Here is a 25,266-nt window from a genome sequence, read left to right on the forward strand (position 1 = left end):
AAGGGCATAAAACCTTATCCTGAACTGCATTCCAGGTGCCCTCTGTTCTTTTCTGCCTCTTTGCTATGATGTTTCTTTTTATTCTTTTGGATTTCAGCTTTTTAGATTTTTAATTGCTTTTTAAATCTTGCCCAAAATCCCTTACCATCCACTAGATGTCATGGTAACCTTACAAGTATTCTTGAATACAAGAGCTGCCAAAGTGAATTAGAGGGAGTTACTTGAAATTTACCTCCACTCTGTTTCTGACAGACAAGCCTTTAGACAGTGTGTTCAGGACAATATCAAGTGCAAGGAAGTTGAGTAAAAGGATTCTGTGCTGAAAGTTTATCTCCCTTCTTCAGGAAACCGATAAAGGGTATATACATGTTATTTCTTGTAGAAATTTCCAGCACCCATTTGAGAGAAAATCTTCTCATGCAAGGATTACCCAGGCTGTGGAACAGGCCAGTAATCCTTGTGCTGGGGAAAGAAAGGAGCTGTGGATGCACATCAGTTCTACAATTAGCACCTCCACATGGGCAAGTAAAGACAGAGCAGTAACTGCCTCTGGCTGAAGGCTGATCAACAGTCATTTACAGATGTGCACAGGAGTTCAGTGACTTTTCTCAGCATTCCACTTCATGAACAAGAGTATACTCAGGACTTTAAGGCCAGCATTTTAAGACTGAGTTTGAACTTTTCTGAAAACTAGAATTTGAATAATGTCTACATCAGAAGGAAGTATTTATATTTTGATATGTCAAACTTCCTCCTATTTACTTTGACAGTTTAAAAGAAACTGCAAAAAAGTAGGAAAAATAAACAAAAGCTACCAAAGCATATGTAGTATACTTTTGTCAATTCTCACTGTACTACTTCTGATATTTCCATTAACAGAAGACGTAACTTCCACTGTGAAAAGTTGGCCAAGTTTAGAAAGAAGAATGTCCTACTAATGCTTGGTCATGTATACATAAGAATGGAAAAGCTACATATGGGAAAAAATGCTGTCAAAAACATTTAATTTACTGAAATGTGTTACTGAAGAGAAAGAAAGATGAGAGACTCAATATTTGTTCAAATTTAGAAAAGCCCATATACAATGGAGATACTTGATTCAGTTTACAGGAAGAAATATTTATCACATGAAGAAACAGATAAGAAGAATGCAGGTCTTAAACTGTATATTTCAGTGCCCAGAACTGAACATTGCATAAGACAGACAGGCAAAAGAGAGAACATGCTCATGCTTTAAAAAAAAGAAAATTCCTCCTATTTTGTCCGTGGCTGAAGCTTTCTCAGCAGTAAAACGTTTTTAAGAAAAGTGTTAAAACCCCACTATACAGATAAGAGGAATGGAAACGAGCTAGCACATCCGAATTCACTGCATATTTCATGATGAAAGACTCTCATGGATTGATGCAGAAGTACTTGGTGCCATTTACAGGGGAAAAGAAGGAAAAGCACTTTCTTTTTTTGTCTTCTAGAATAATATCTCATATCAGTGATAAGAACTACACACTTGGTCTCCAGACACTGATCTAGTTAAACTACCATCTACATTTAACTGTAGATGGTAAGTGATGTATTTAAGCACTTAATCAGCTGAATAGCATTTTACCTCAAGAAAATGATTTTACTCATAACAAAGCTATACAGTTAGAATAACAACAATCCTGTGTGCATTCTGTGAGGCACCACTTAGCATTACTGGTAAAACTATTACCTAGCTTAATGCATCAAGTGTGCAACAAATAGAAGTGGCATAAATTTACAGATTAGGATAACATAATTAAAAAACCCCAAACCAGCTTAGTACACTTTATGGGCATAAAGTTTTTTGACTGAACTGTTTGGGATTTTTTAATTGTTAACATTTATAGCTGTCTCTTCATTCAGTTTTTCCAGCACCAGTCAGCAGCATTCCAAGGTGGGCATACTCTATGTTGTATTTTTCTAGAGTTTAAGTAACTATATTTAAACCTGCTTTTTCAACACTTCGATTACATAACCATTCCTGTACTTCAAGTTAGGTGATACACTTCTTCGTAGCTTGTCTTTAAATCAAATCGGAGATGTATCAATACATAATAGAAAATTAAGTACCCATATTGATGAGCATTTTATTTCTGAATTCAATCTTTCTGAACAGCATTTATGCAACTAAATGTTGAAGACACTTTCTCAACATAAAGAATGCACATAGGCCACATTTGCTGCCAAGGCAGGAGTTTACAAATGATTTAACAGAGACTCTGGTCTTGTATTATTTTGAAAAATCATTGTATAATACTACCAGTATAGACCAGACCACTATTTCAGGTGTAAACATCTGAATTGCAGAATGAAGAGCTGGATCCCTCCACTCTTCCTAATTTTTACATGGGCTTCATGCCTTTCAAATGGGTTTTAAATGCATCTTCCCACGAATGAAAACCTGGGTGTAACAAATACACAATTTTACAGCCCTGCTTTAGTATCTCAGGCTGTTCTAGTTCAGTGTGGAGTTTCTAAGGCATCTTCTCCAGGACCTGCTCATTTCAGTACCTCCTCTAGTATCTGGAGGAGGAGATAGATAGTATCCTAACAAAGTTTATGGATGACACCAAATGGGGGAGAGTAGAAGGTGGAGAACGACACAGTGGAGGGGACACAATACAGTGAAAGATAGGGCTGCCATCCAGAGGGACCTATAAAGGTTATAGGTACGGGCTGATGGGAACCTCACAGAATTCAACAAGGGCAAGTGCAAAGTCCTTTACATGGGATGGACTGAACCCCTGCACCAGTCCATACTGGGTTACAGATGTGCTTCACACAATCTAGTTGATAGTGGGCTAAATGTGAATCAGCAGCGTGGCCTGGCAGCAATGAATGCCAGCAGCACTCTGGGCTGTAACAGCAACCAGTAATTTGAGGGAAAGGGATCAGTCCCTCCAACTTGGCACATATTGCACATCACCTGGAGGGCATATTCTGTTTCCTCCTCCAGTTCATTAATCTTTAGTGCAAGACACATATTGATAAACTTGATCATGTTCAGTGGAGAGCTACCATCAAGATGGCTGGGACTGGAACATATATCCTTCTGAGGAAACTGTTCAGTCTAAAGAAGAGAAGGTTTTGTGGGACTTAATAGCTTTCCAGTACCTATGAGGTGGTTATAGAGAAAGTGCACCCAGCCTTGTTACAGTTCTGTACTACAGGACAATGAGAGATAATGATCATGAACTGATACAGAGAAGGTTCTGCCTAAATTTAAAGAAAAACCTCACTCTGAGCATAATTAAGTCCTGAAAGAGATTATTTAAAGAGCCTGTAAAGTTTTTAAAACATATATCAAAACTACAGAAATGTTACTTATAGGTAGAAGTAAAAAAAGTAAATGAAGCTTAAGGCTTGTGTAACTTGAAACTTAAAATCAAATGAGTCCAAATCTTATTATGTTCATGTTGTAAAAGAACTTTGAAAACCTCCAGCTTTTATGAGTCTGAACCACAAGATTTTACAAGCTTAAGTTCTCCTGTCAGCAAAATATATTGTTATATGCTCCTATAAGAGGCTGTATAATCAAATGTGTGTTCAGTTATTAGACTTCTCAAATTAGACAGCAAATTAAAAGTCGTTCCACAATAACACCCTGAAATCACAGCCATTTAATGAGTTCCAAAATCTGTTTCTCTTACTTTAAAATGTATTTGTTCATTATCAGCTATTCCTTCAAACTGGAGTAAATAAAACCAATTCTATAGAATTTATGACTTGGAAAAAGTACAAAGCAAGTATTTTCTTTGAGTTATCTAATATAACTGAGATTATAAATATGAGTTGCCAACAAAAAACCTCAATATTTATACAAAATTATCCCAAAATATCCCAGACATTTTGATTTTTCCATGACTTGTATAGTGTTATTCTTGTACAGATAGGGAATTATTATTTTTGTAAAGATAAGGGATTCCCTAACTCTAAGTCCAACCAATTAGCATTGGTAGATATTTAACAGCAGAACAGGTGAGCAAACAGAATCAAAAAAATCTTGTAGTGAAGATGTGAGATTGTCAACATCCTCCCACATCTCCCCTCAAAACTGTAAAAAGTTTTACTCACATTTAATGTAAAGAAGAACATTCATATAATTAAATTATGTTCATATATTATTTAAAATATTTTATAATGATTAGGTTAAAAAGCACTATGCTAAGAAATTTCTTTTCAAAGTCAGATATCACAACCAATTCAATGCAGTTAATTAGGAATAAACCACCTGCAACTAAATTGTAATGGCTCTTCAATTCTCAAAGACACCATAGTTACCTGGTCTAAAAGATCTTCAACCTTTTTTTGCCATCCATCTCTTGCTGCGTTTTTTTCACGTTCTTTCAGCTGCAACAGCTGAGTCATGGCAGCCTTCTTATCCTCTTCATGCTGCAGCCTCAGCTCTTCACGAAGCTTATTACATTCCTGTCTAAAAACAAAGGTCAAATAACTACAATGCAGTGGACCTTGTGCAAGAAGTGAAAAAGAATTAAGATTTCAGTAGTAATTGGAAAAATCTTACATAATAGCAGAAACCTTTGCTTTACATCTCATTTGAAAGTACATTTGCATATAATACATAGTTCATTTGTTATTAAAGAATGAAAGAGGAAAAAAAATACTCGCCGAAGATTTTCTGTCCATTTTATTTCCAAGTCACGTGCCATTCTGTCAACTTTGAACTTTTCCTCTTCTCTCATGGCAGCAATCATTGCCTCGTGCTGTTGTCTCTCCTGATCTAGTTCCCCCTGCAAACACAAACTTTACAATAGAGACTGATCAGCAGCAAAAACATATTTTAAGCCTTAAATGAATATATTTATAATAAAAATAACAGTTACAACTGACTCATAAAATTTGAACTACAACTTCTTCAGTGTATAATTCCTAATTATGCATAATTAATGCCTAAACATCTGCTGATATTTCATACTTGTGAAACAGAAGTCTACATTACTATAAAAAGCAACTTTCCAACAGGTCATTCTTCAAGTAGCCTTTTCAAATACTATTACATTGAACCACAGAACAATTTATGTTGCAAAGAACCTCAAAAGGTCATTAAGTCCTGTTCACTGCAGGACTAACTCCAGAACTAGAGCAGGTTGCTTGGGTCCTTGTCAAGAAGGCTTTGATTGTTTTTTAAAATTTTTAAAGCATCAAACATTCAGTATTTGAATTTCAAAGCTTGATCTATCCATATTTGATACAACTTATTTCTGTTTCATATAACTTATTTCTGTTTCTTGATTAGACAAACCTGCTAGAAACAAGGTTTCACAGTCTGAACACAGAAAACACTATCTTTAAAATGCCTATCAATTTCTGTTCAAATTTTACCATACTAGAATAGTATTAGGTACTACCTAGAAAGCCTTACATGAATTTTCTTCAGCAGTGCTTGCTTCATACATGAGAGGCAAACATGGCTCTCTAAATTTAATTAAGACTTTTTAAAATGTAGCATTTTTATATATTTTAAAATCTGTTAAGATAAATGTTAGTGCTAATAACCTTCTATTGAAACTACTGAAATATTTTAACAGGTGAAGAGAGCAATACTAGTTCATAAGGACACTTACAGAAATTACAAGAATATACAAAGGAAGTTATAAATTGTAATATGGTGCACACCCAATGACCATAGCTGAAAGAAATTAAAAAAATATACCAATATCCTGTTTCCGGCTGGTTTTGTTATGAAAATAAGAAAACAGGTTCAGTGACATTTTTTTTTTTAATATTTGCTACTCCAAACATTTCTGTGATCTGGTAAAATGTACATTATCTACTGAGGAAAGAAAAAGGAAATGTTTACTTAGTATTACAGTCAATGAGTTATTGACAGACTAACTGACTGTTCTAGTTTCAACTAAGCCAATTAAAATGACAATACATTTGTGTAGACAGATTAACTGCTTCAGTGGTTCAAAGTGGTCACATTTTCTAGGTGACAGTCTGCTATCTTTCAAGATATCATAGCATATATCTATAAAGTATCCTCAAGTCTCTACTGAAATTCTAAATTTGAGACTAAAATGAAGACTGTGCCCACTACTCAAGGAAAACATTAAATATGTTTTAGTGAATTCTAGCACTAGTAAGGTCTGGATCTTATTTTGCAGCAAGACATGAACTGTCTGGAATAGCAACATTGTAACACATACAGTTTTTACATTCTTGTGAAATTCTATCCAGCCTCTGAACATATTTTGCCACAGCTACTATTTATATTAAGCACAGAAAGATGCAGTATTACCTGTTAAAATACTAAAAATGTTTTGACAACAAAAAAAACATCCACCCCAAAACAATCAACCAAACAACCAACCAAAAAAAAAGGAGAAAAAACCCCAAAACAACCCATCCTACTTTTCAGGGTTTTTTTCCTTCTCTGCTAGATATAGAAATCTCTCTTTTAATGAAGCCACATGAGTCTCCTTCAATAACGTGTACACCATAATACTTCTTGCCATTTTAAAAACAAGACCAAAATCACTGTGACTGTGCTTTGCACAACTTATTCTCCAACATTATGGTTACCTCAACACTATACAAGGAATCCGTGGTCTCTCGCAGTCTTGCTCTAGTTAATTCTAGTTCTTTCTGTAGTATTTCCTGAGCTTCTTGAAGACTGGAGATATGTCCTTCTGCAGTCCCAAGGCCTTGCTCACTTTTTCGTACAAGGTCTTGCAGACGACACACCTATGATAAAACAAAGAAAGTTGTCATTTCCATAATTATTACTAATGGCAGCCAAGCCAACCTGGTTTCATTTTCTTCCAGTATTTTCTAATTCTGACCTAAGCAAATTTTTTAGTTGCACAGCCTGTTCTCCTTTAATATCACTTAACATTTCCATACTTAAAAACAAGTTCCTGTAATATTATAAAATCAAAGACTAAATTAAAGGATTTCTACAAGTAAAAAAAAATTATATCCAATGTGTGTTTGATGTACTTTGCAAGGTTACATAAAAGATATGAAATTGCCTCTAACTTTACTGTGAGAAAGCATGTTTTATACAAATTGATGAGAACTATTTCAAAATACATAAACTCTAATATAATACATAAATTAACTTGTGTTAAGGTATAAGTTTCTCTGTTTTGAGATTGCTACCTGTCCATAAATCAGCCTAGTTAAAGCTCAATCTAATACCTGTAGAGTATAATGTGGTAATTTCCTTAACTGCCACGTAACACTTCCTTTCTGCCTGTTTGTGCTTCAGGTCCCCATCCGTAAAATGATGATAACTATACTTCTTTGTTTCAGATAAATATATTAGAGATTGAATATTGTTCACCAGCTACAGGAGAGATAAAAAATTTTAAGTATGTAGGCTGGAAAAACAGAATAACAGGAGTCAGGAGGAACCAAAGAACAGGAGCTAATTGGAACTGAAGTTTTTGTAGAAGCAGTAGTCTATGCCATTGCCTTTGTATGTTGAGATGAATTTCATTCACAATGGCACAAGTGTCCCTGCTTTGGTTTGCAGGCATGAACAGGGAAGAGTTACAACCACTCTTTCTCTTTGTTAGAATAATGATATGCAAATACTCTTTATAATATAACCAGGGGCACCACCCCTCCCTCCCAGAACTCTCTCCCTCTGTAGGCAACCATGGAGTGCCTAAAAACAAGGACTCCTCCTTTCCTCTCAGAAAGGAATCTAAAATTTTTTTGGCATGACAGATCTCAGAGAAGAACTAAAGTAAACTCGAGTACTTGTCTCTGTGCTCCTTTGCATTAAATTCAAACAACTAGTAATTCCCTAAAAAGCACTACTACGTGACAGAGGATTCCTACATGAAGAATTGTCCTCAAAACTGTATTGATATCCTGGAAGTATATCGCTACCTACATATCTGGTAATAGCAAACCACTTGCATGAAACTTGAACAGCAGTCCTGTAGGCTAGGGGAGCATGCAGGAATGCCACTCATAGGGCTAAAGATATATTCTGCTGTTAACAAAGCAATGCTGGAGGCTGTTTAAAACGATCCTTAGCAATATAATCAGAAATCCTCTGCATGGAGACAGCAAGTCCCTAGATTGCTCTGTCAAGTGACACAAACAAAGCATCTTTCTAAAAGGTCTTGGATGGTCTACAGTGAAAGGAAACAAACCTGTAGAGCAAACAGCCAGCCTCATCCTGATATATTATGTGAGAAAGCCACTATCTTGACTTAACCTGAACTCTCAAAAAAATCTCTGTCAAGTATTTAAGATTACACTGTTCTTAAATAGCTTAGTACTAGGAGCAAGCCTAATGAGGCTTGAATCTTCCTTGTCCTTTAGCCAAGATAATTGCCACCAAATAGTCTGTCAAAAAGAAGAAAGGATGGCATGGGTTCAAAAGCAGCTTTCTCAGCAGGGAAGCCAGAACTAAGCTAACATCCACAGAAAGTAATAAATACATGGTTACTGTTAAATGACTTCTGTAACTTTAAACAAACCAAAAAAAGGATGCAACAGTAGAAACATAAGAGCTAAGCTAATGATGTGCCAGACACATCATAGGGAATCTTCTTCCAGGTCAGTGAAGGCATTGAGAAACTGCTGTCTGTTGTCAATAGAGATCTAAGGGTAAGCTGTGGTTACAAGTGAGGCACTTCTTTCATGTGCTCAACATAAACATATAATGAAATGAAACATATCTCCACCATAGCACGTGGAGTGGATTTACAGACCACTGCAAATTTATTGCCTGTACATTTTCTTTCATTCTTTCAATATGCAATATACACTATATTATATTTATCCTGGCATAGGAATGTATATAAACTCAAATACTAAATAGCAGCTGGCCCTAATTCACTATTTTAGTTTATGTTAATCTTCTATTCCTTAGCTACGCCTCTGTTTTCTTATTTCAGTGTGCTGATGAATTTTTCAAGCCTGTACTTCATAGCAGTTAAGTAACAAAAATTCATTCTTAAAACATTTGAAGTTATTTCCTTTAAGGAAAGAGCAAGTTTATTGCTCAGGAACCCAAGAGAAGCTGAGAAAGAGCAACTAAATTTAAGCCAACAGTGTTGAGTGACAATAGAACCACAACAGTGCTCTCCTCAGATCTAATTCAGCAACAAGAAAAAATAGCATACAAACTTTCTTTAATACTGAAATGAAAAATAAACTTGTGTTTGATTTTGTTATCATAAATAACTAATACACTATATTTTTATCAATTTGAATGCAGATAAGCATAATGTTAAAAGAGTAGGAGCAGTTCCAGCTTCAATTGCAGCTTTCTAAGCTTGGATGCACTGGCAAAGGCACACACAACCATCAGAAGGAAGCACAGTCTCCTGTTTAACTGGTACTCATGAGTGACTCATCAGCAGTGCTGCTGAACTCCAAAGATGGGAGATTCAGCTGCTCTGCTATTATATAATCTCTGCCATACCTGTCTATCTGGTAGGTACTACTCTGGAAGTATATACTAATTGGGCAGGACATGTCTCAGGATGAAGGACCACCGCCTCCCTAAGATCTTGCTCTATGGTGAACTTGCCACTGGCTGCCACAAGAGAGGAGCCCCAAAGAGAAGATACAAGGACTCCCTGAAACAACATCTCAGCCTTGGCCATATTGATCAACATAACTGGTCTACTCTGGCCTCCAATTGGGAGGTCTGGAGACACACCATCTATAACACTGATGCTTCCTTTGAGCACGCACACAGGATCACTCTTGAGGAGAAAAGACAACGCAGAAAGATTCGTGTCTTGCCGACACCACCTAAGGAGTCTTTCTGCTGTGCCTTTTGCAACTGGACGTGTCTATCTGGCATTGGCCTTTTTAGCCACCAGTGTGCTTGTAGCAAATGTGGGTAGAGCCCTTCCCAAATCTTTGTTTGCAAAGCCTAGCCATGATGGCAATAATTTAATACATTATGATGTAAATTAATATATTATTAATATCACAATATATATTAACACATAAAGCTATACTTCAGTATGTTTATCTATACTTTCAAAAGGGCAGTCTCACCCACTAATTACATTAAAAACAAGCAGTTTTGTTCTTAAGCTAGTTTAGCATTTGTGCAATTTGCAAGCCACCAGAATTAGACACCTGTTCTCTCCAGAACTTGCACTGTATAGAAAATAGTAATGAAAAATGTTGCTGCAAAACAGTACTTAAATTCATGCTTAAGTCTGTCTTAAAGCACACACTGAAATCCTATGTAGGGCCTTGCTGAACAATGAAGCTGATGAATAATTTTCTTGAAACAAGGCGAAAATTCCAGAAAAGAACAGATTAATGTTTTTGATATCAGTAGAATGCATGTCTAGTATAAACATATTATACTATGAAAAGGTAGTAATTTCAAACTCAAAATATTAAAACTGTCTTGAAATATGATACATTTAACACTGCCTATAACAAAACATCACAAATAATTTGGGTCTTACTGTAAGTATTTCATGTCATCTTTTGATGAAAATATATGAAGAACATTTTCAAGTCAGGTAGCTGACCAGAATTTCCAATATGTTAATTGTAACTAAATATGGGTTTAAATACTGTTAATTTTCTCTCCGTCTCTTGATATTTTGCGTAGAGGTCTGTGTATCTAATCAGAATATAAGTAGAGTTAAAAATGAAAAGCTGTTTACATCAACAAAGCTCCATCTCCCACTTTGTTAATTTTGTAAAGGAAAAGAAAATCAACGCTCAGCAGCAGTCAAATAATTCATCATCTTTGAAGAATACTCTACTTTAAACAGAAACAAGGCACTAAACAGACTAAACAGGATAGTCCTACCGCTGTCCTGGACTCTCAGCACAAGATCACTGAAATGTGGTCTAGCACAAAGGACACACAGCTGAAACAACTAAGTTAACCCTTGCCTCCTGATTGGCAGAAGTCAGTTTTGTTGTCAGCTCTTCCTTCATGTTTTCCAACTGTTGTCGGAGCTGATTCTTGTCATCCTCCAAATGTAGTTTCTCCTTCTCAAACTGCTGCTCCAACTCCTTCAGAGATAAGAAGGATGGAAGAAATATTAAATACTTGCCATACAGTCATTGCAAAGTAGAGATGTCCCACATGAAAATGATTCTTACTGGCATAAATGTTCTTTATCTCAACCAAGAAGCACCCTTTCCTTAAACTCATAAAATATGAATATTTATTTCCTTTTATGATGAATGTCTTAATTATCCCATTTATTTTATAATGTAACATCCTTTATTAATCACAAAATAGAGACAAACAGAACTTTCCTCTCAATTACTTCTCAATTAATTATCAAAATCATTAAAACTATATTCACTTCCAGTTTTTCAATTTGAGTTGATGGAAGGTTTCACTTTTTATAAAATTACACTGATAATATGCATGTCCTTCATCCTTTAGCCATCTATTTCCTACACATAACACCCACAGAAAATAGTAAATCTTAAAATCCAGAATGAGCTCTGTGAAGTTTTTCAGGTTGTTATGGTTAAAAAAAAAAAAACCTACACCATATCTACAAAATTTACATAGAACCAAAAGAAATCAATAATTAGTTTTCAAGTTTAACTACATGGAAAGAATCAAGTAACACTTCTGTTTTCATTCAGTCTTTGTGGTGTAATAGCCAAATTCTGAAAGTAACTGTTGAATGAATTATATTTGTCTTATGTGAGCCTATGTTGTGTATATATATATGTTAGAAACCCTTTTCTTTTTCAAGGAAAACTATAAATTTACACTTCAGCTTTATTAATATTCAGAATACATTTCCAGAAGAACAATTTCTTTCACAAAATTCTTTAAAGGAAATATGTTAAAATTAAGAACTTCATCACATATTTCAGTGGAATATACTATATAATTTATTATACCACAATGTTTTATTGAAGAAAATTAAGGTTGCCAAGCAATGTGCTCCAGAGTCATGTCATACACGACTTCAAGGTTTTCTGTGCAGCTACAGAGGCTCCTTAATTAACTCCTTCCTAGGGGCTCAGCTGTAATGCAAGGCTTAGCATTGATTCAGTGCCTCTGTGCAACCCTGGGCTCAGATTTCTGAGAAATCAGTAATACCTCAGAAAACAGCTATGAGAATATGTAGAACAGAGACAACCCAAAACAAAAAGTATAACTGCAGATATTGGTAAGATTGCAGAGATATGGGGAGAGAGAGAGAGCTCAAGTATTAAAGAGGAAAAAACAGTCCTAAAAAGATACAAAACTCTAGAGAAAACCAGGGAGCTGCACGACAGAATCGCAGTGTTATCCAGCTGACTCCAAGAAGCAAGAGATGCCGAGCCTTCCTCACCCAAAACCAGAGACTCTTCAAGTGTTTTGTGAGGGGTGTAAGCACATTAAGCCTATTAGCTTGTTAGTTCTAGCACTACATTAGGGTATGAGGTGGGTAATAAAAAATGTCTGTGTAAACTGCTTGCACAATCTCTTCCTTCACAATATAAGTTGGACAGAGTGACAGAACAAAGGGTTACACTGTCACTAACTCTGCTACACAATGTAACTCAACAAGTGCCTGTTATTCTCACTGGTCCCAGATCAGTCTCCTTGTGGGACAAATGGTCCTTGCTCAATGAAACTTGGATCAATTTATCTTGTTCATGCTGAAATCTGCTGTCTGTTAAATTCCACTAGTGCTATTTAGACCCTATTCTGATAACAGAATAAATAGTTCTTTAATGATACTTGTCAGTACAGCTGTGCAGTACTGCAAAATTATAAGCAACTCTTATTTTCCTAATCGTCTCGATGCCATTTTTACAGCTCATTTTATAGATGGAAGAATTGAAGCAAAAAGAAATATTTAAGCTATTTCTTGAGTCCTACTCTAATCCTGTAGAATTCTCTTCTGTTCTTTTTTTTTCAGAACTTTGCAAACACCAGATGCATTTCCCAGGCTTCCAGTCCTAATAAATCTTCATGTCCTCTATCCCAAGGCTTCTGGTAACCATGCTTCTTCCTTATACTAAATTCAATTCTTCTCTGCATTTAAGCCTGTTTTCTTCCTTGGATTACTCAAACACCACAACATGTGCTTAGTGAGACAGGTTTGACAGAGGAGACAGTGAAATCTGATTAAGATTTAAAATCAATGAAATCTGATTAAGATTTACCCAGATCTTGATCCTAACATCATTTCATACTTAGTTTTCCTTTTTTAAAATAATTTTAGAGTTCTCACATTTACAGAAGTATTCCTTACTTCAACTAATTTAATTATTTAAGAAAAAATATTTTATTATATCCTTTGTTTTATTCTCTACATTATTTTAGTAACAAACAAAACAAAAGAAAATAAAAATAACCCCACACTGTACTGAAATAAAAGAAAAATATACCCAGAAATCCCTAAGAGACATTGTCTTAATAACAGGCATGTTTAAAGGTACAAAGAAAGTAAATTTGAAAGATCAGATATACATATATCTCAAAGAACAACTTCAATTACTGCGTAACATTAAAAAAAAATTGGGATTTATCAAAAATAAAACTAAGAAGCAACACACTAGTAAAACAATTTACGAAAACAAACTCAACCTCAGTCTGAGACGCACATCACTAACTACAACTGTGTTGCTTGGTATGTTTCCTGTGAATACATCAGAGGAGCATATAACAAAGCCTTGAATTAAACAATTAATCTTTATCCTGTATTTCCTGTGTAAGGCAAAATTTGTGTATAAGGTACAGACAATCAGATAAGGAAATAATTCATAAATGATCCTCTCATCTCGACAAAAAAAGGCCAATTTTGTGAAACAAAAAAAGGCCTTTCAGTTTCAGGATTCCAGTAAAAGAATCCTGTACAGTGAGCACAATTTTATGATGTAAGCTAGGAACTGCTGTGGTCATCTTCTCAGTACACATATAGCCAAGTCCTAATATAGTGCCATTTTGTCTTTCTGGACTGTTTGTGAAAATTCTAAATAAATGTTATAATAATATAATCTTTCATCTTCAGAAGAAGAACTGATCTTGACTGATATAGCAACCCTTCTGAATATGGGTCACAAATGCCAGGAAGAAACAACTACTATACTTGAACAGATAGTTGTATAATTTGAGAATTTCTCTTCTGTATGCAGACAAATGACAATACAAGTGCTTTTCTTTTCAAGATATTTGTTATTTAAATGAAAGCTAAGCAGTTTCTTCAGAGAGACCCAGCAGACCTGTAGGTAATTCCAAATTAACTTGCCATAAAACAAAACCATGCAATACAAGATTCAAAGTGTGACATTTGATTTTTGTAATATGTTTGATTACTAAGAAAACACAAACCTACCATCTGCAGTTTCTTCTTATCCTTATTAGCGTTACTGTGTGCAGCCTCAATTGCAGTATGGTGTTTCCATGCCAGTTCTTCTAAGGTCTTGGAGTGAGCCTCCTTTAACTGTGCTGCCTCTCCTTCCAATCTTGCTTGCAATTTTACCAGCTCCTTCTCATAATATTCACGTTGTGTTTCCCTTGCTTCATTTACTTTCTATAAAATACAGGAAAAAAAAAAAATCTATTGAGTAGTAAAAAAATTTGAACAGCAGAAAAAAAATACAAAAATATTACTGATGAGATAAATCTACCAAAAATTAACTTCCATATAAAACAAACTAAGCAAACATGAAGCACTGACTACATAATTCCATAACCAAAAAGGTAGTTTCAAAAGATCCATGCAAAGCAATATATCCTTACTAAAAATCTACTTTTTCCTCTATTTAATCTGGGAAAACAGCAATCAGGTATCAAGCTTATAGAGAATTTCAGTACAGTACTTTCAAACATGTTCAGTGCATTTGCAGCAAATTGCTTTTTAAACTGTTCTTTAGCCCTTTCACATTTGTCCTTCCTGAGACACTTTAGATACTAGGCATACACACACCAGGTCATAAATCAAATGAAATTGTTAAAAGATGTCCAAAGCAGTCTGAACCTCCCTCTAATCTCACTTTACACTCTACATTAGTCAATGTTGCTACATGAGACACACTTGAAACATACTGGTCCTAGTCCAGTCATGCCAAACAAAAATTAAAACATAATCTTTTTTTCCCCTGAGAATTCTAGGTCTTTTGTTTTTATTCAGCTAAAGCCAATAAGCTGTTTAACCTTCTCCAATGCCAGAATTTGCTGCCTTTGTCGCTCATCCAGACTCTGTGTTTTGCTTTGTAATAAGTTTCTTTCCTCTTCCAGCTGGGACAATTTTTCCTTTAGTCTAGATTTTTCTGATTCCAAATCTCTGATTGTAACTTCTTGAGTCATTTGAGTAGCTTGAAGCATTCCAATGTGACCTAAAAACAAAACAGCTCTTTAAAACCTCACATCATTGGTTTCATGCAATTGAAGTGCACAGTCAGACTCCAGGGACAGTACAAATCTAGTGGAAGCTTGCATGTAGTATCTCCCTTGTCTTCACTGCAATACTTCTCTTCCTCTCCACTTCTGTCTTTTTTACTTTTACAAAATGTCCAACAACAGTAGAGTACTTGGTGCTGGGGCTCCTTTAGTTTCAATTTTCCTGGTTCAAAGTTGCATATTGACTCTCAAGGTAAAGCAGAAGTAGGCAACACTGTGAACACTGACAGTCTATCTGAAGAACTTACCCACCCTAAACCCACACGTTTTCACCCCATGAGAAGCTACACAATAGAAAGTAAAACACTGACATCTAAAGGTAAAAATATTGTTGTTTTATCAAACTCATAATTTAGCCAGCATGCTAGATATAGCTTTAGCTCCTGTAAAACTTACAGAATTAATAATAACACTAATAAACTTTGTTTATTTTGGTATACGGGTATGACTAAAAGATGTAACAAAACTCATTCTCTCTATAGTAAAGTATTGCAGGTTAGAAGCTTACTTTTTATTTTTATTTCTTTAGATATATTTTTAAAAACCAATCAACAAAAAAACCCCAACAACTTCAAACTAGACAATAGAATCATCTGTCCTTCACATAACCAGTGGAAAAAGGTTCAGAAACTTTTGTCCTCGTTCTTTTTAATGCATCTTTGTATTATTGAAAATACTACCACTACATAACTGACTATAGCAGTGAAATTCCTGTTATTTTGGGAGAGGTTCTGGAGTGGATTGAAGACTATTTTGGAAAAGAGGATGCTTCTAGGTTTGTTCAACTGGAAGATGAGAGGTATTGTTTACTCAGAATAATTTTTATTCCTTTTTTTAGTCACAACTCCTAGGTAAGACTTCTTTGTTTCCTCTCTCATTATTATAACCCTCAAAAATGACAGATTGAGTTTTAATAACAGAGTATTGCTTTTAAATTTAAGTTACTAAGAAATAGCTAAGAAAGTGGACTGCGTGCTACTGTTTCTCACAAGACAAAATCACTGAGCCTCATGATTCATTTCTATCTGCGCTTAAAAGGAAGATGTGCCAAAAAGGAAACTGTTTTAGCCTTTGTTGTCCGTGGACACTGATGTGAAGGGAGTAACAGTGCAATATATAATGAAATTTGAAAACTAAAAAAGCTTCAAAATTAATGGTATTTTCATAAAAAATGCACACCTTTACTTGTACTAAGCCCTGAAGAATTCTATGAATCATTTTGGTATTTTTGTTTGTAAAACTAAAAACTGAAGAGAAAAACTTAAGATAATGGGTATGCTTAATTTCTACAACATTTTGAAAAAAAACCAAACTTGTTTCAAAAGTTCGGCCATTTAAGAAAGATACTTTCAAACCCAGAATTTCAGAATGTAGCAAGGAGAGAAGAATTTTTAGTGTGTTGGGAAGTATGCCAACATATATGTATATATGTATGTATATTTTATTGTAAGCACACACACTGATCTAGAGCTTTTGTCCTAGCAATACTGTCACACAAGACAGGTTTCCCATTCCTCATACTCTACACAAAAGGTATGAAATGCAGAAGTTCCAAGCTGGGAATCTCAAGATAAATGGAAGAAGAATGTATTAATTGCCTGAAATAGACTCAATACAGTGTTCTGAAATTGCAATATGATGAGTAAACACTCTGTATGGTAATTAAGTATGAGAATTCAGGCTCTTTGAAGCAGGATTTTTGACAGCGTGAGCTGAAAATCAAGGAGATGGCAGTGGGCCAGTGTCAGAAACCATTTTGAAACAGGCTGGAAGCCAATTACATTACATGGGGATGGCTTGGTGGCACCAGTGTAAACAGGGATCCTGGTTCTTGTTGCACAGTGATGCACTGTAAAACAAAGATGTACCACTGACAGTGCCACTGAGCTTGGCAACAGCACAGACATATAGGAATTTCTGGTAAAGCTAAAAGCCTCAGTGCCAGAGGAGACCAGGGCTGGACTCAATCACAGGCTAGCTGACTTGATGCCATTAGTAATATGGAAAAAACAGCCTGGATATTTATTTCCACTTTATTTGGGGTGGCCTGGTGAACCACTCACATGCTTCTACCTAAGGAACAAAACAGTAATGGCTGAAAAGTGTATGAGAACAGGGGCTTTTTTCCCCCCAACCGTCTCAGGTCATCAATTTTTCTATGAGTGCCTCACAAAACACCTTTTGGGGGGTCAGATTCACATTTAAGATACTCAAGGAACAGGTGGCAAGCCTATTCCTTTCAGATGTTTGCATCCAATAGAACCTTGCAGTCTCAGGCCCCTGCTGGCCACTATATTGTTCAAATATGTAGCCTACACTATTCTGAGCTTGTGCTAATTTGTGTGGAAAATAATCAGGTATCACTACAACTGGCCTTGTTGAACAAGGCCAAAGATAAGCCAGGGTCTTTTTTTCAGCCCAAGACCCTACCTATCATATCGTTGACCAAGTTCAAGCTCTTGGGCCAATTCCCTACCACTCAGCAGTTCACTAGGGAGACATGGCCTAAGAGGGAAAACCTGTGCATGTACAGCCAGGTCTTAAAGAATTTTTTATACCTTTCCATATGCCAACAAACACAAAGGAGAAAAAAAAACAGCTATAGAGAAAACCTTAAGAGATTTATTATCCAATAAGTATTCTGACAGTAGGTAAAAAGCAAAGTACCACAATGTCAGCAAAAAGAAAAGGCAACTGAAAAAGATGGAGGAGCAGGAAGCATGTTTCAGTGACTATGCGGAGGACAGACAAACAGCATAAGCATTCTGCACAAATGCAGTTCCAAGGCCTGGAAGATATGTACACGCCATTCAAGTAGAACATTTGGAGAAATAAGTATACAAAAAAAAGAGTCTTAAGTACAATGCATGCGATATCAAAAAAGTCAAAAAAATACCAAAACTCGTCACAAATTTCTACGGAAAGCATTAAACAGTCTTCAGAAACTCTAAACCTGCACAAGGTTGACAGAAAAAGGAAAGGTTAGAATAAAAGGATGAAGTTCATTTCCAGATTAAGTTACTGACATACATACTGGCTTTGAGAACAAGATCAGTGGCCTGCTGCTGTAAGCGCTCTCTAGCAGCTGCGAGCTCGCTTTCCACTTCTTTGTGTTTGCTTAACAATGACATCTCCTCCTCCTTCACATCATCTAGCTGTTTTTGAAGAACCTAGAGGAAGCACACAATACCTGTTATCATCGTGTAAATTTAAATGAGCATTAGGTTAAAAGGCACAGAAAAGACCTTTCAGCAAACAAGTTCTCTTCATACAAAAGTTGAAATAGTGTAATATTACTGCCATATTGATTTTGTGTTATATGTAATACTTTAAAAATATTTTTTGAAAAACAATATAGTGGATCTATGGTATGACAACAATGCGTAACAGAAACATGACAATATTCGAAATATATGGAAAAATATAAACTGTAAAATGGTCCACAGAGTTTGGGGGCCAACTTTGGAAACCTGGTTTCTAATATGTGAGAGTTCTTCACATTAAAAAATACATCATATATTCACAGCAGTTTACAGTGTCCTTCATTGCAACTCTGAGTTTCTAGTACTGACTCAGATTTAAGCTGCACATGGAGACATATAAATGAGAGCTGGGCATTTACTTAAATCAAATGTTCCTCAGAGGTCGGTATTGGGACCAGCACTTTTTAGCACCTTTCTTGGCAACATGGACAGTGGGATTTTGTGCACCCTCAGCAAGTTCGCTGATGACACCAAGCTGTGCGGTGTGCGGTCAATGTGCTGGAGGAAAGGAATGACACCCAGAGAGACCTTGACATGTGGGTCTGTGTGAACCTCACAAAACTCAACAAGACCAAGTGCAGAGTGCTGCACCTGGGTCAGAGCAATCCCAAGCACAAATACAGGCTGGGTGGAAAATGCATCAAGGTTAGCCCCAAGGAGAAGGACATGGGGACGAAGAGCTCAATATGACTCGGCAATGTGCACTCACAGCCCAGAAAGCCAACTGTATCCTGGGTTCCACCAAAAGGAGTGTGGCCAGCAGATCAAGGGAAGTGAATCTGCCATTCTACTCTGCTCTTGTTAGACCCCACCTGCAGTATTGCGTGTCCAGGACCTGTTGGAACAACTCCAGAGGAATACACTCAGTGGCCACAGGGCTGGAACACTTCTATGAAGACAGGCTGAGACAGTTGGGAATGTTCAGCCTGGAGAAGGTAAGGCTCTGGAGCTGGCCTTCAAGAAGCCTTCCAGTACCTAAAGGGGGACTAAAAGAGACTCAGAGAAGGACTTTTCACAAGGGCATGTAGTGACAGGACAAGGGGGAATGGCCCTGGTTGAAGGAGGGTAGCTTTAGACTAGATATTAGGAAGAAATGCTTTCTTTCCTGTGAGGGTGGTGAAGCATTTGAAAAGATTGCCCAGAGAGTTTGTGAACTCTCCATCCCTGGAGGTGTTCAAGACCAGCCTGGATGGGGCTCTAAGTAAGCTGGTCTAGCACAAGGTGTCCCTGCGGATGGCAGGGGAGCTGGAGCTAGATGATCTTTAGTGTCTCTTCCAACACAAACTATTCTATGGTTCTATGATTCTAAACTTCAAATATGCCTTAAGTCTGATGCACTGGTTCACAATAGCATATCTTGGATAGCATGATGACGTGTTCTCAGCCATGCAGGAAGGAAATGAAAATCCTGTTCTGTTTTAAAAGGAAATACAGATTTCTTATCATTCAAGTTACTGAAATAGTAAAGGGTCATTTCAGAAACTAAAGCAGAAAAAAGAACTGGGAAAAACACTGTACAGGACAGGTAATGAAACACAGACACTAGATGATGCTTTTGATCATCTCAACCACAGTGATCAGAGTAGGACCTGACTTTAAAATCTGCTACCAATACTCTACTAGACTCCTCCTCTTGCAGGAATGATCAACACACATTGGGTTTCCTCTTCACTGCAGCTTGCCAGAAACCTGCTTTCTCAATGTAGTCAACTGAAGGGCAAGAGTTCTGCTTCGTTAACTGAACAGAGTTGGAAATGAACTCTTGGCAGGCCCCCTGGGAAACTGGAAAAATGTATTCTGAATGTAACATCTGATAAAGGCAGCGGTCTTCCTTCACTATGTTCTGTAGCCTTTACACAAGAAGGAAGGACAGTCCAAAAGATGGGCTGGAATTAGACAGTAAATGAGAAAAGCTCATGGGCCATCTTAGCTCTACCAATGATGTTTCCAAAATTACTATGACCATCACATTTAAGGCTTTGTAAGTTGAGAGTAACTATAAATCCAAGACAAGATGCTCAAGCTTACCCACAGAAAATGCTGTTCTTCAAACCTCAGCCCCGTTACCAAAAAAATGAGCAGAATTTCAGAATCTTTTTATTCAAGTCCAGCATACCCAGTCCTATTTGTTGCTTTGTATTTGTATTTCTGGGATGTCTTGTCTCTCTTTAGGGATAAGAAACTTCAGTTTCCAAATGTACTTGGTTAGTGTGGCAGGGTTTTGTTAGCCTAGGGGGTGCTGCAGCAGTGGCTCTTACGAGAAGCTGCTAGAAGCGTGCCATGTGTCTGACAGAGCCAATGGCAGCCAGCTCCAAGACAGACCCACCACTAGCCAAGGCTGAGCCCACCAGTGACAGTAGGAGCACCTCTGGGATAACAGATTTAAAAAAAGAGAAAGCGTTTCTGTGCAAAAGTAATCACAGCCAGAGAAGTGAGGAGTGAAAGTATGTGACAGCAACAGCCCTGCAGACCCTGAGATCAGTGAAGAAGGAGAGGGAGAAGGTGCTCCAGGTGCTGGAACAGAGATTTCCCTGCAGCCTGTGATGAATACCATGGTGAGGCAGGTTGTCCTGCTGCAGCCCGTGAAGGACCCCATACCAAGGCAGGTGCCCAAAGGAGGCTGTGACCCTGTGGAAAGTCCACACTGGAGCAGGTTCCTGGTAGGACTTGTGACCCTGTGGGGGACCCATACTGGAGCAGTCTGTTCCTGAAGGACTGCACCCCATGGAAGGGATCCACACTGGAACAGTTTGTGAAGAACTGCAGTTCATGGGAAGGACTCACGTTGGAGAAGTTGGTGGAAGACTGTCTCCCATGGGAGGGACCCCATGTAGAGTAGGGGAAAAGTGTGAGGAGTCCTCCCCCTGAGGAAGAGGAAGCAGCAGGGAAACGTGTGATGAACTGACTACAACCCCCCTTCACCATCCTTCTGTGCAGCTGGAGGGGGAGGAGATAGAGAACTGGGAATAAAGTTAAGCCCAGGAAGGATGAAGGGGTGGGAAGAAAGTGCTTTTAAGATTTAGTTTTACTTCTCATCCTACTCTGATTTGATTTCCTTTTCCCCAGCCTAAGTCTGTTTTGCTCTTGATGGTAACTGGGGAGTGATTTCTCCCTATTCTTATCTTAACCCTTTCATTATATTCTCTCTTCCCTGCCTTGAGGAGGGGAGTGATAGAACAGCTTTGGTGAGCACTTGGCATCCAGACAGGGTCAATCCAACACACTATAATAAAATTGTGTTGGAGTTTAACTGAGTAAGCAGCTAAGTACGACACTGTTGCTTGCTCACTACCCCCAAAGTAGGATGGGAGAGAGAATCGGAAGGGTAAATGTGAAAAACTTGTGGGTTGAGATAAAGACAGTTTAATAAATAAAAGCCACACACACACAAGCAAAGCAAAACAAGGAATTCATTTGCCACTTTCCATGGGCAGAGAGGTGTTCAGGCATCCTCAGGAAAGCAGGGCTCCATCACACATAATAGTGACTTGGGAAGGCAAACACTAACTTTGAACATCCTCCCCCTTCCTTCCCCCACATTTATATGCTGAGCATGGTACCACAGAGTATGGAGTACCCCTGTGGTCAGCTGGATTCAGCTGTCCTGACTGTGTCCCCTCCCAAGTCCTTGTGCACTCCCAGCCTCCTTGCTGGTGAGGTGGGTTAAGAGGCAGAAAAGGCCTTGACTCTGTGTAAGCACTGTTCAGAGATAACTAAAATATCCTTGTTACCAGCACTGTTTCCAGCACAAATCAAAGACATGGCATCCTACAAGCTTCTATGGAGAAAATTAACTCTACCCCCACCAAAACCAGTAACATACTGAAAATGTGTGCAGTATTTCAGTTATCGCTTGTGAAAACACTGTTAATTAAACAATTAAGTTTAAAATACAAATAAATGAAAAAATTTAGAATATGATAACCGAGTGACATAAAATTAAGTTTACACACTCCCATTACCTCAACCTACCAGCCTCATGTAAAGATAGAATAAATAGGAAACGAAAGTTCACAACCTTGGGAACAGCACCATCAGTCTCACCTGAACATTGTTTTCTGCTGTACCAAGAGCCACCTGAAGTTTTTGGCATTTTTCCCTTAGACTGGCAGCTTCATCCTGGACCATTTGCAATTCAGTTTTAAGCTTTCCCAGATTCTTCCGTAACATACTTTCCTGGTTTTGAAATTCTTTTCTCAGCTCCACTTCTTTTTCTTTGCAAGCATGTAGACTTTCTGCTGTAAAAAGCTGCGATCTTTTCAAAGAGTCAAGTTCATGTTCATAGAAGGACTGTGCTTTGCTGAGTTTGCCTTCATAGTCCTCAATGAGTTTTTTTCTTTCCAGCCTTAACTCTTCAACTTTATTGTTTAAGTCTTCCAGCTCCAGTCTATGCAATTCCTCTAGTTTTTCTTGCCCCTTACTTAAGGTAGCGTTCTGACTCTGATGAGTCTTGAGAAGTTCTTGAATCTCAAGCCTGTGGGCAGCTTTTAAGTCTTCCAGGGCTGTACGCTTGTCCTTCTCATACTGCACTTGCAATTGTATGAAACTTCGTAGCCTTTCCTCAAATTTCTTTCTGATCTCTTCTACTTCCCTTGACATGGTCACTACACGTTGGACATGCTGAGCTTCTGCACAAAGCTGCATATCTTCAACTCTATCCTTATATGCTTCAAATTCAGTCAAGGCCTGATGTTTCATCTTTTTATGATCTTCTAGTGACTCTTCCAAAACCTGAATCTTTCTCTTGAGATCCATTTCTTCTGCCACTTTACTTTTATACTGCAAGATCTTCTCTCTGGTCTCTGCAAGAATTTGTTGAATTTCTTCTTCATGAGCATCTTTAAGGGCTTGGATAGCTGCTTCGTGTTCATCATTTTTAGTGTTCAAAGCATATATTACCTGCAAACATGAAACACTATGTTAGAGAAAAGGCATTCTGGTTACCTGCTAAATCCTAAGAAAAAAACATGTAAGCACTCTGAAAATTACTTTGACAATCTGGCTTGTTTTCATCATACAAATAAAACACCAAATGTTATTATGGCTGTAACAGCATAAACGCTGTATTAGTCATGATATTCTTACACATCTTGTAGAACAGTTTTTCTATACTCTTTGGATCTGTAATTTTCCTGATGAAAGTTTGCATGTTGCTGCTGTAAATACTACTAAAAGCGTAGTCAACACATTTTAAAACCCTCCCAAATTTTTTAAAAATAATTAAAAGCATAGCCTTAAAAATAATTTGAACAGAGGTCTTCTGTTGGAGAATAACACATGCAGCATATATAACAACAACAAATTAAACTGGAACAAAAACCAAATCTCAAATCCCTCCTTTCCAAATGCTAACCATTCTTAAATATTTCATTTCAGAACATCAAATAGCATTTAAAAAGCAAACACTAGTTGTTTTGGTTTGTAAGCTTGATGGTTGCCCGCACACAATTTCACTTTTGACAGCTTATCTAGTAAGCAGTAGGTGTATGCGGATCTCCTAAGGTCTAAGGTCACTCGCTACAGAATTCAACAACAAAGTAAGTCAGCTGAACAGAAAAGTTCAGGGCAGAGCAGGCAACAATCTAGGGAGCCCAGGGAGTAAAGCAGTTCAAGAGGGCTGTGAAAACAGTAAAGCCACTGACTTTCAGTGGAAGTTTTGAGATAACCAGATATATCCTATGGGATGTTTCAATTGCACTACAACACAGTAGATCATCAGCTTGGTTTTTAACTAGGAAGTATGGGTAAGTATGTGTGTGTACATGTCAGTGAATGAAGCATTCATGCAATAGGTTGTGTTAACACAATCTTTTGTGCTTCAAGAACTCCAGTAAATACCCCCACCCTTCCCAGATATCTTACTGGCAGAAGAGCTATAAGAAATAGCTTAGTAGTTTAATAAGTAACACAAAAGCTACACATATCTGGGGGGGGGAAAAAGTCCTCTGACTGGTATATATTGCATATCTTAGAAATAAACAAGAAGCAACAAAAATGGACAACAAAGAAGCAGCAGGGGATTTTTTTTTCCCATGAGGACAGAACTTAGGCCAGTCCTCCATTGGCATTCAACCAGGCAACAGAGGAAGATGGTGCTGACTTGCCCTCAGGGCTGGGAAATATGAAGAAAGCTCAGAATTGCTCTCCTGGCTCCAAGCACAAAGCCTCTATGTTCCACCTAGAGAAGGTATTTACAGTCCAGTGTTCAGAGAAGCTACAAAGCTCAAGAGAGTTCTCATAAGTGGAAAAGCAGATCCAAGATTTTGGCCATGTAATATAACGTGCTCTGTTTTCCGGTGGTATTTTTCTTTGGTTCGTTTTTGTTTGTTTTAGCAAAAGTCCAGACACTGTATTCTAAATTTTATGCCTGAAACAACAAACATTCCCCATTCTGTTATCTGTGACATAGAAAGCTAAAAGGACAGGCTTTAGATTAAAATAGCAAAATAGAAAACATAAAAAGAAAAAAGTTCTGAAACACTATCAGATGAAATGAAAAAGCTAAATAACCTCACTCAACTTTACATACCAAGGAAATAACTTAGAAATATCATAAAAGGACACTTTCACTTATTCTAATTCAATTTTTCTAACATTTGTACAATGCTATTTAACGACACAGGAAAAAACATAGGTTTTCCATAGCTT

General features: G+C 37.2%; 1 protein-coding gene across 6 annotated transcripts in view; it reads right to left on the reverse strand.

The window, feature by feature from the left end:
• The window catches only part of FAM184A (family with sequence similarity 184 member A), a 77,806-nt gene that overhangs the window by 26,403 nt on the left and 26,137 nt on the right, over positions 1 to 25,266 (reverse strand). For all 6 annotated transcript variants that reach the window (XM_027634302.1, XM_027634308.1, XM_027634307.1 and 3 more), the window contains exons 2-9: positions 22,663 to 23,517; positions 18,390 to 18,525; positions 15,110 to 15,291; positions 14,289 to 14,486; positions 10,882 to 11,004; positions 6,565 to 6,726; positions 4,648 to 4,769; positions 4,300 to 4,450 (exon numbers count right to left, since the gene is read on the reverse strand). In XM_027634302.1, the coding sequence (XP_027490103.1) occupies positions 4,300 to 4,450; positions 4,648 to 4,769; positions 6,565 to 6,726; positions 10,882 to 11,004; positions 14,289 to 14,486; positions 15,110 to 15,291; positions 18,390 to 18,525; positions 22,663 to 23,517 (1,929 nt within the window). The remainder of the gene's footprint in view (positions 1 to 4,299; positions 4,451 to 4,647; positions 4,770 to 6,564; positions 6,727 to 10,881; positions 11,005 to 14,288; positions 14,487 to 15,109; positions 15,292 to 18,389; positions 18,526 to 22,662; positions 23,518 to 25,266) is intronic.

Source organism: Corapipo altera, unplaced genomic scaffold (assembly GCF_003945725.1).
Source record: "Corapipo altera isolate COAL_440 unplaced genomic scaffold, ASM394572v1 2b, whole genome shotgun sequence".
Taxonomy (NCBI): Eukaryota; Metazoa; Chordata; class Aves; order Passeriformes; family Pipridae; genus Corapipo; species Corapipo altera.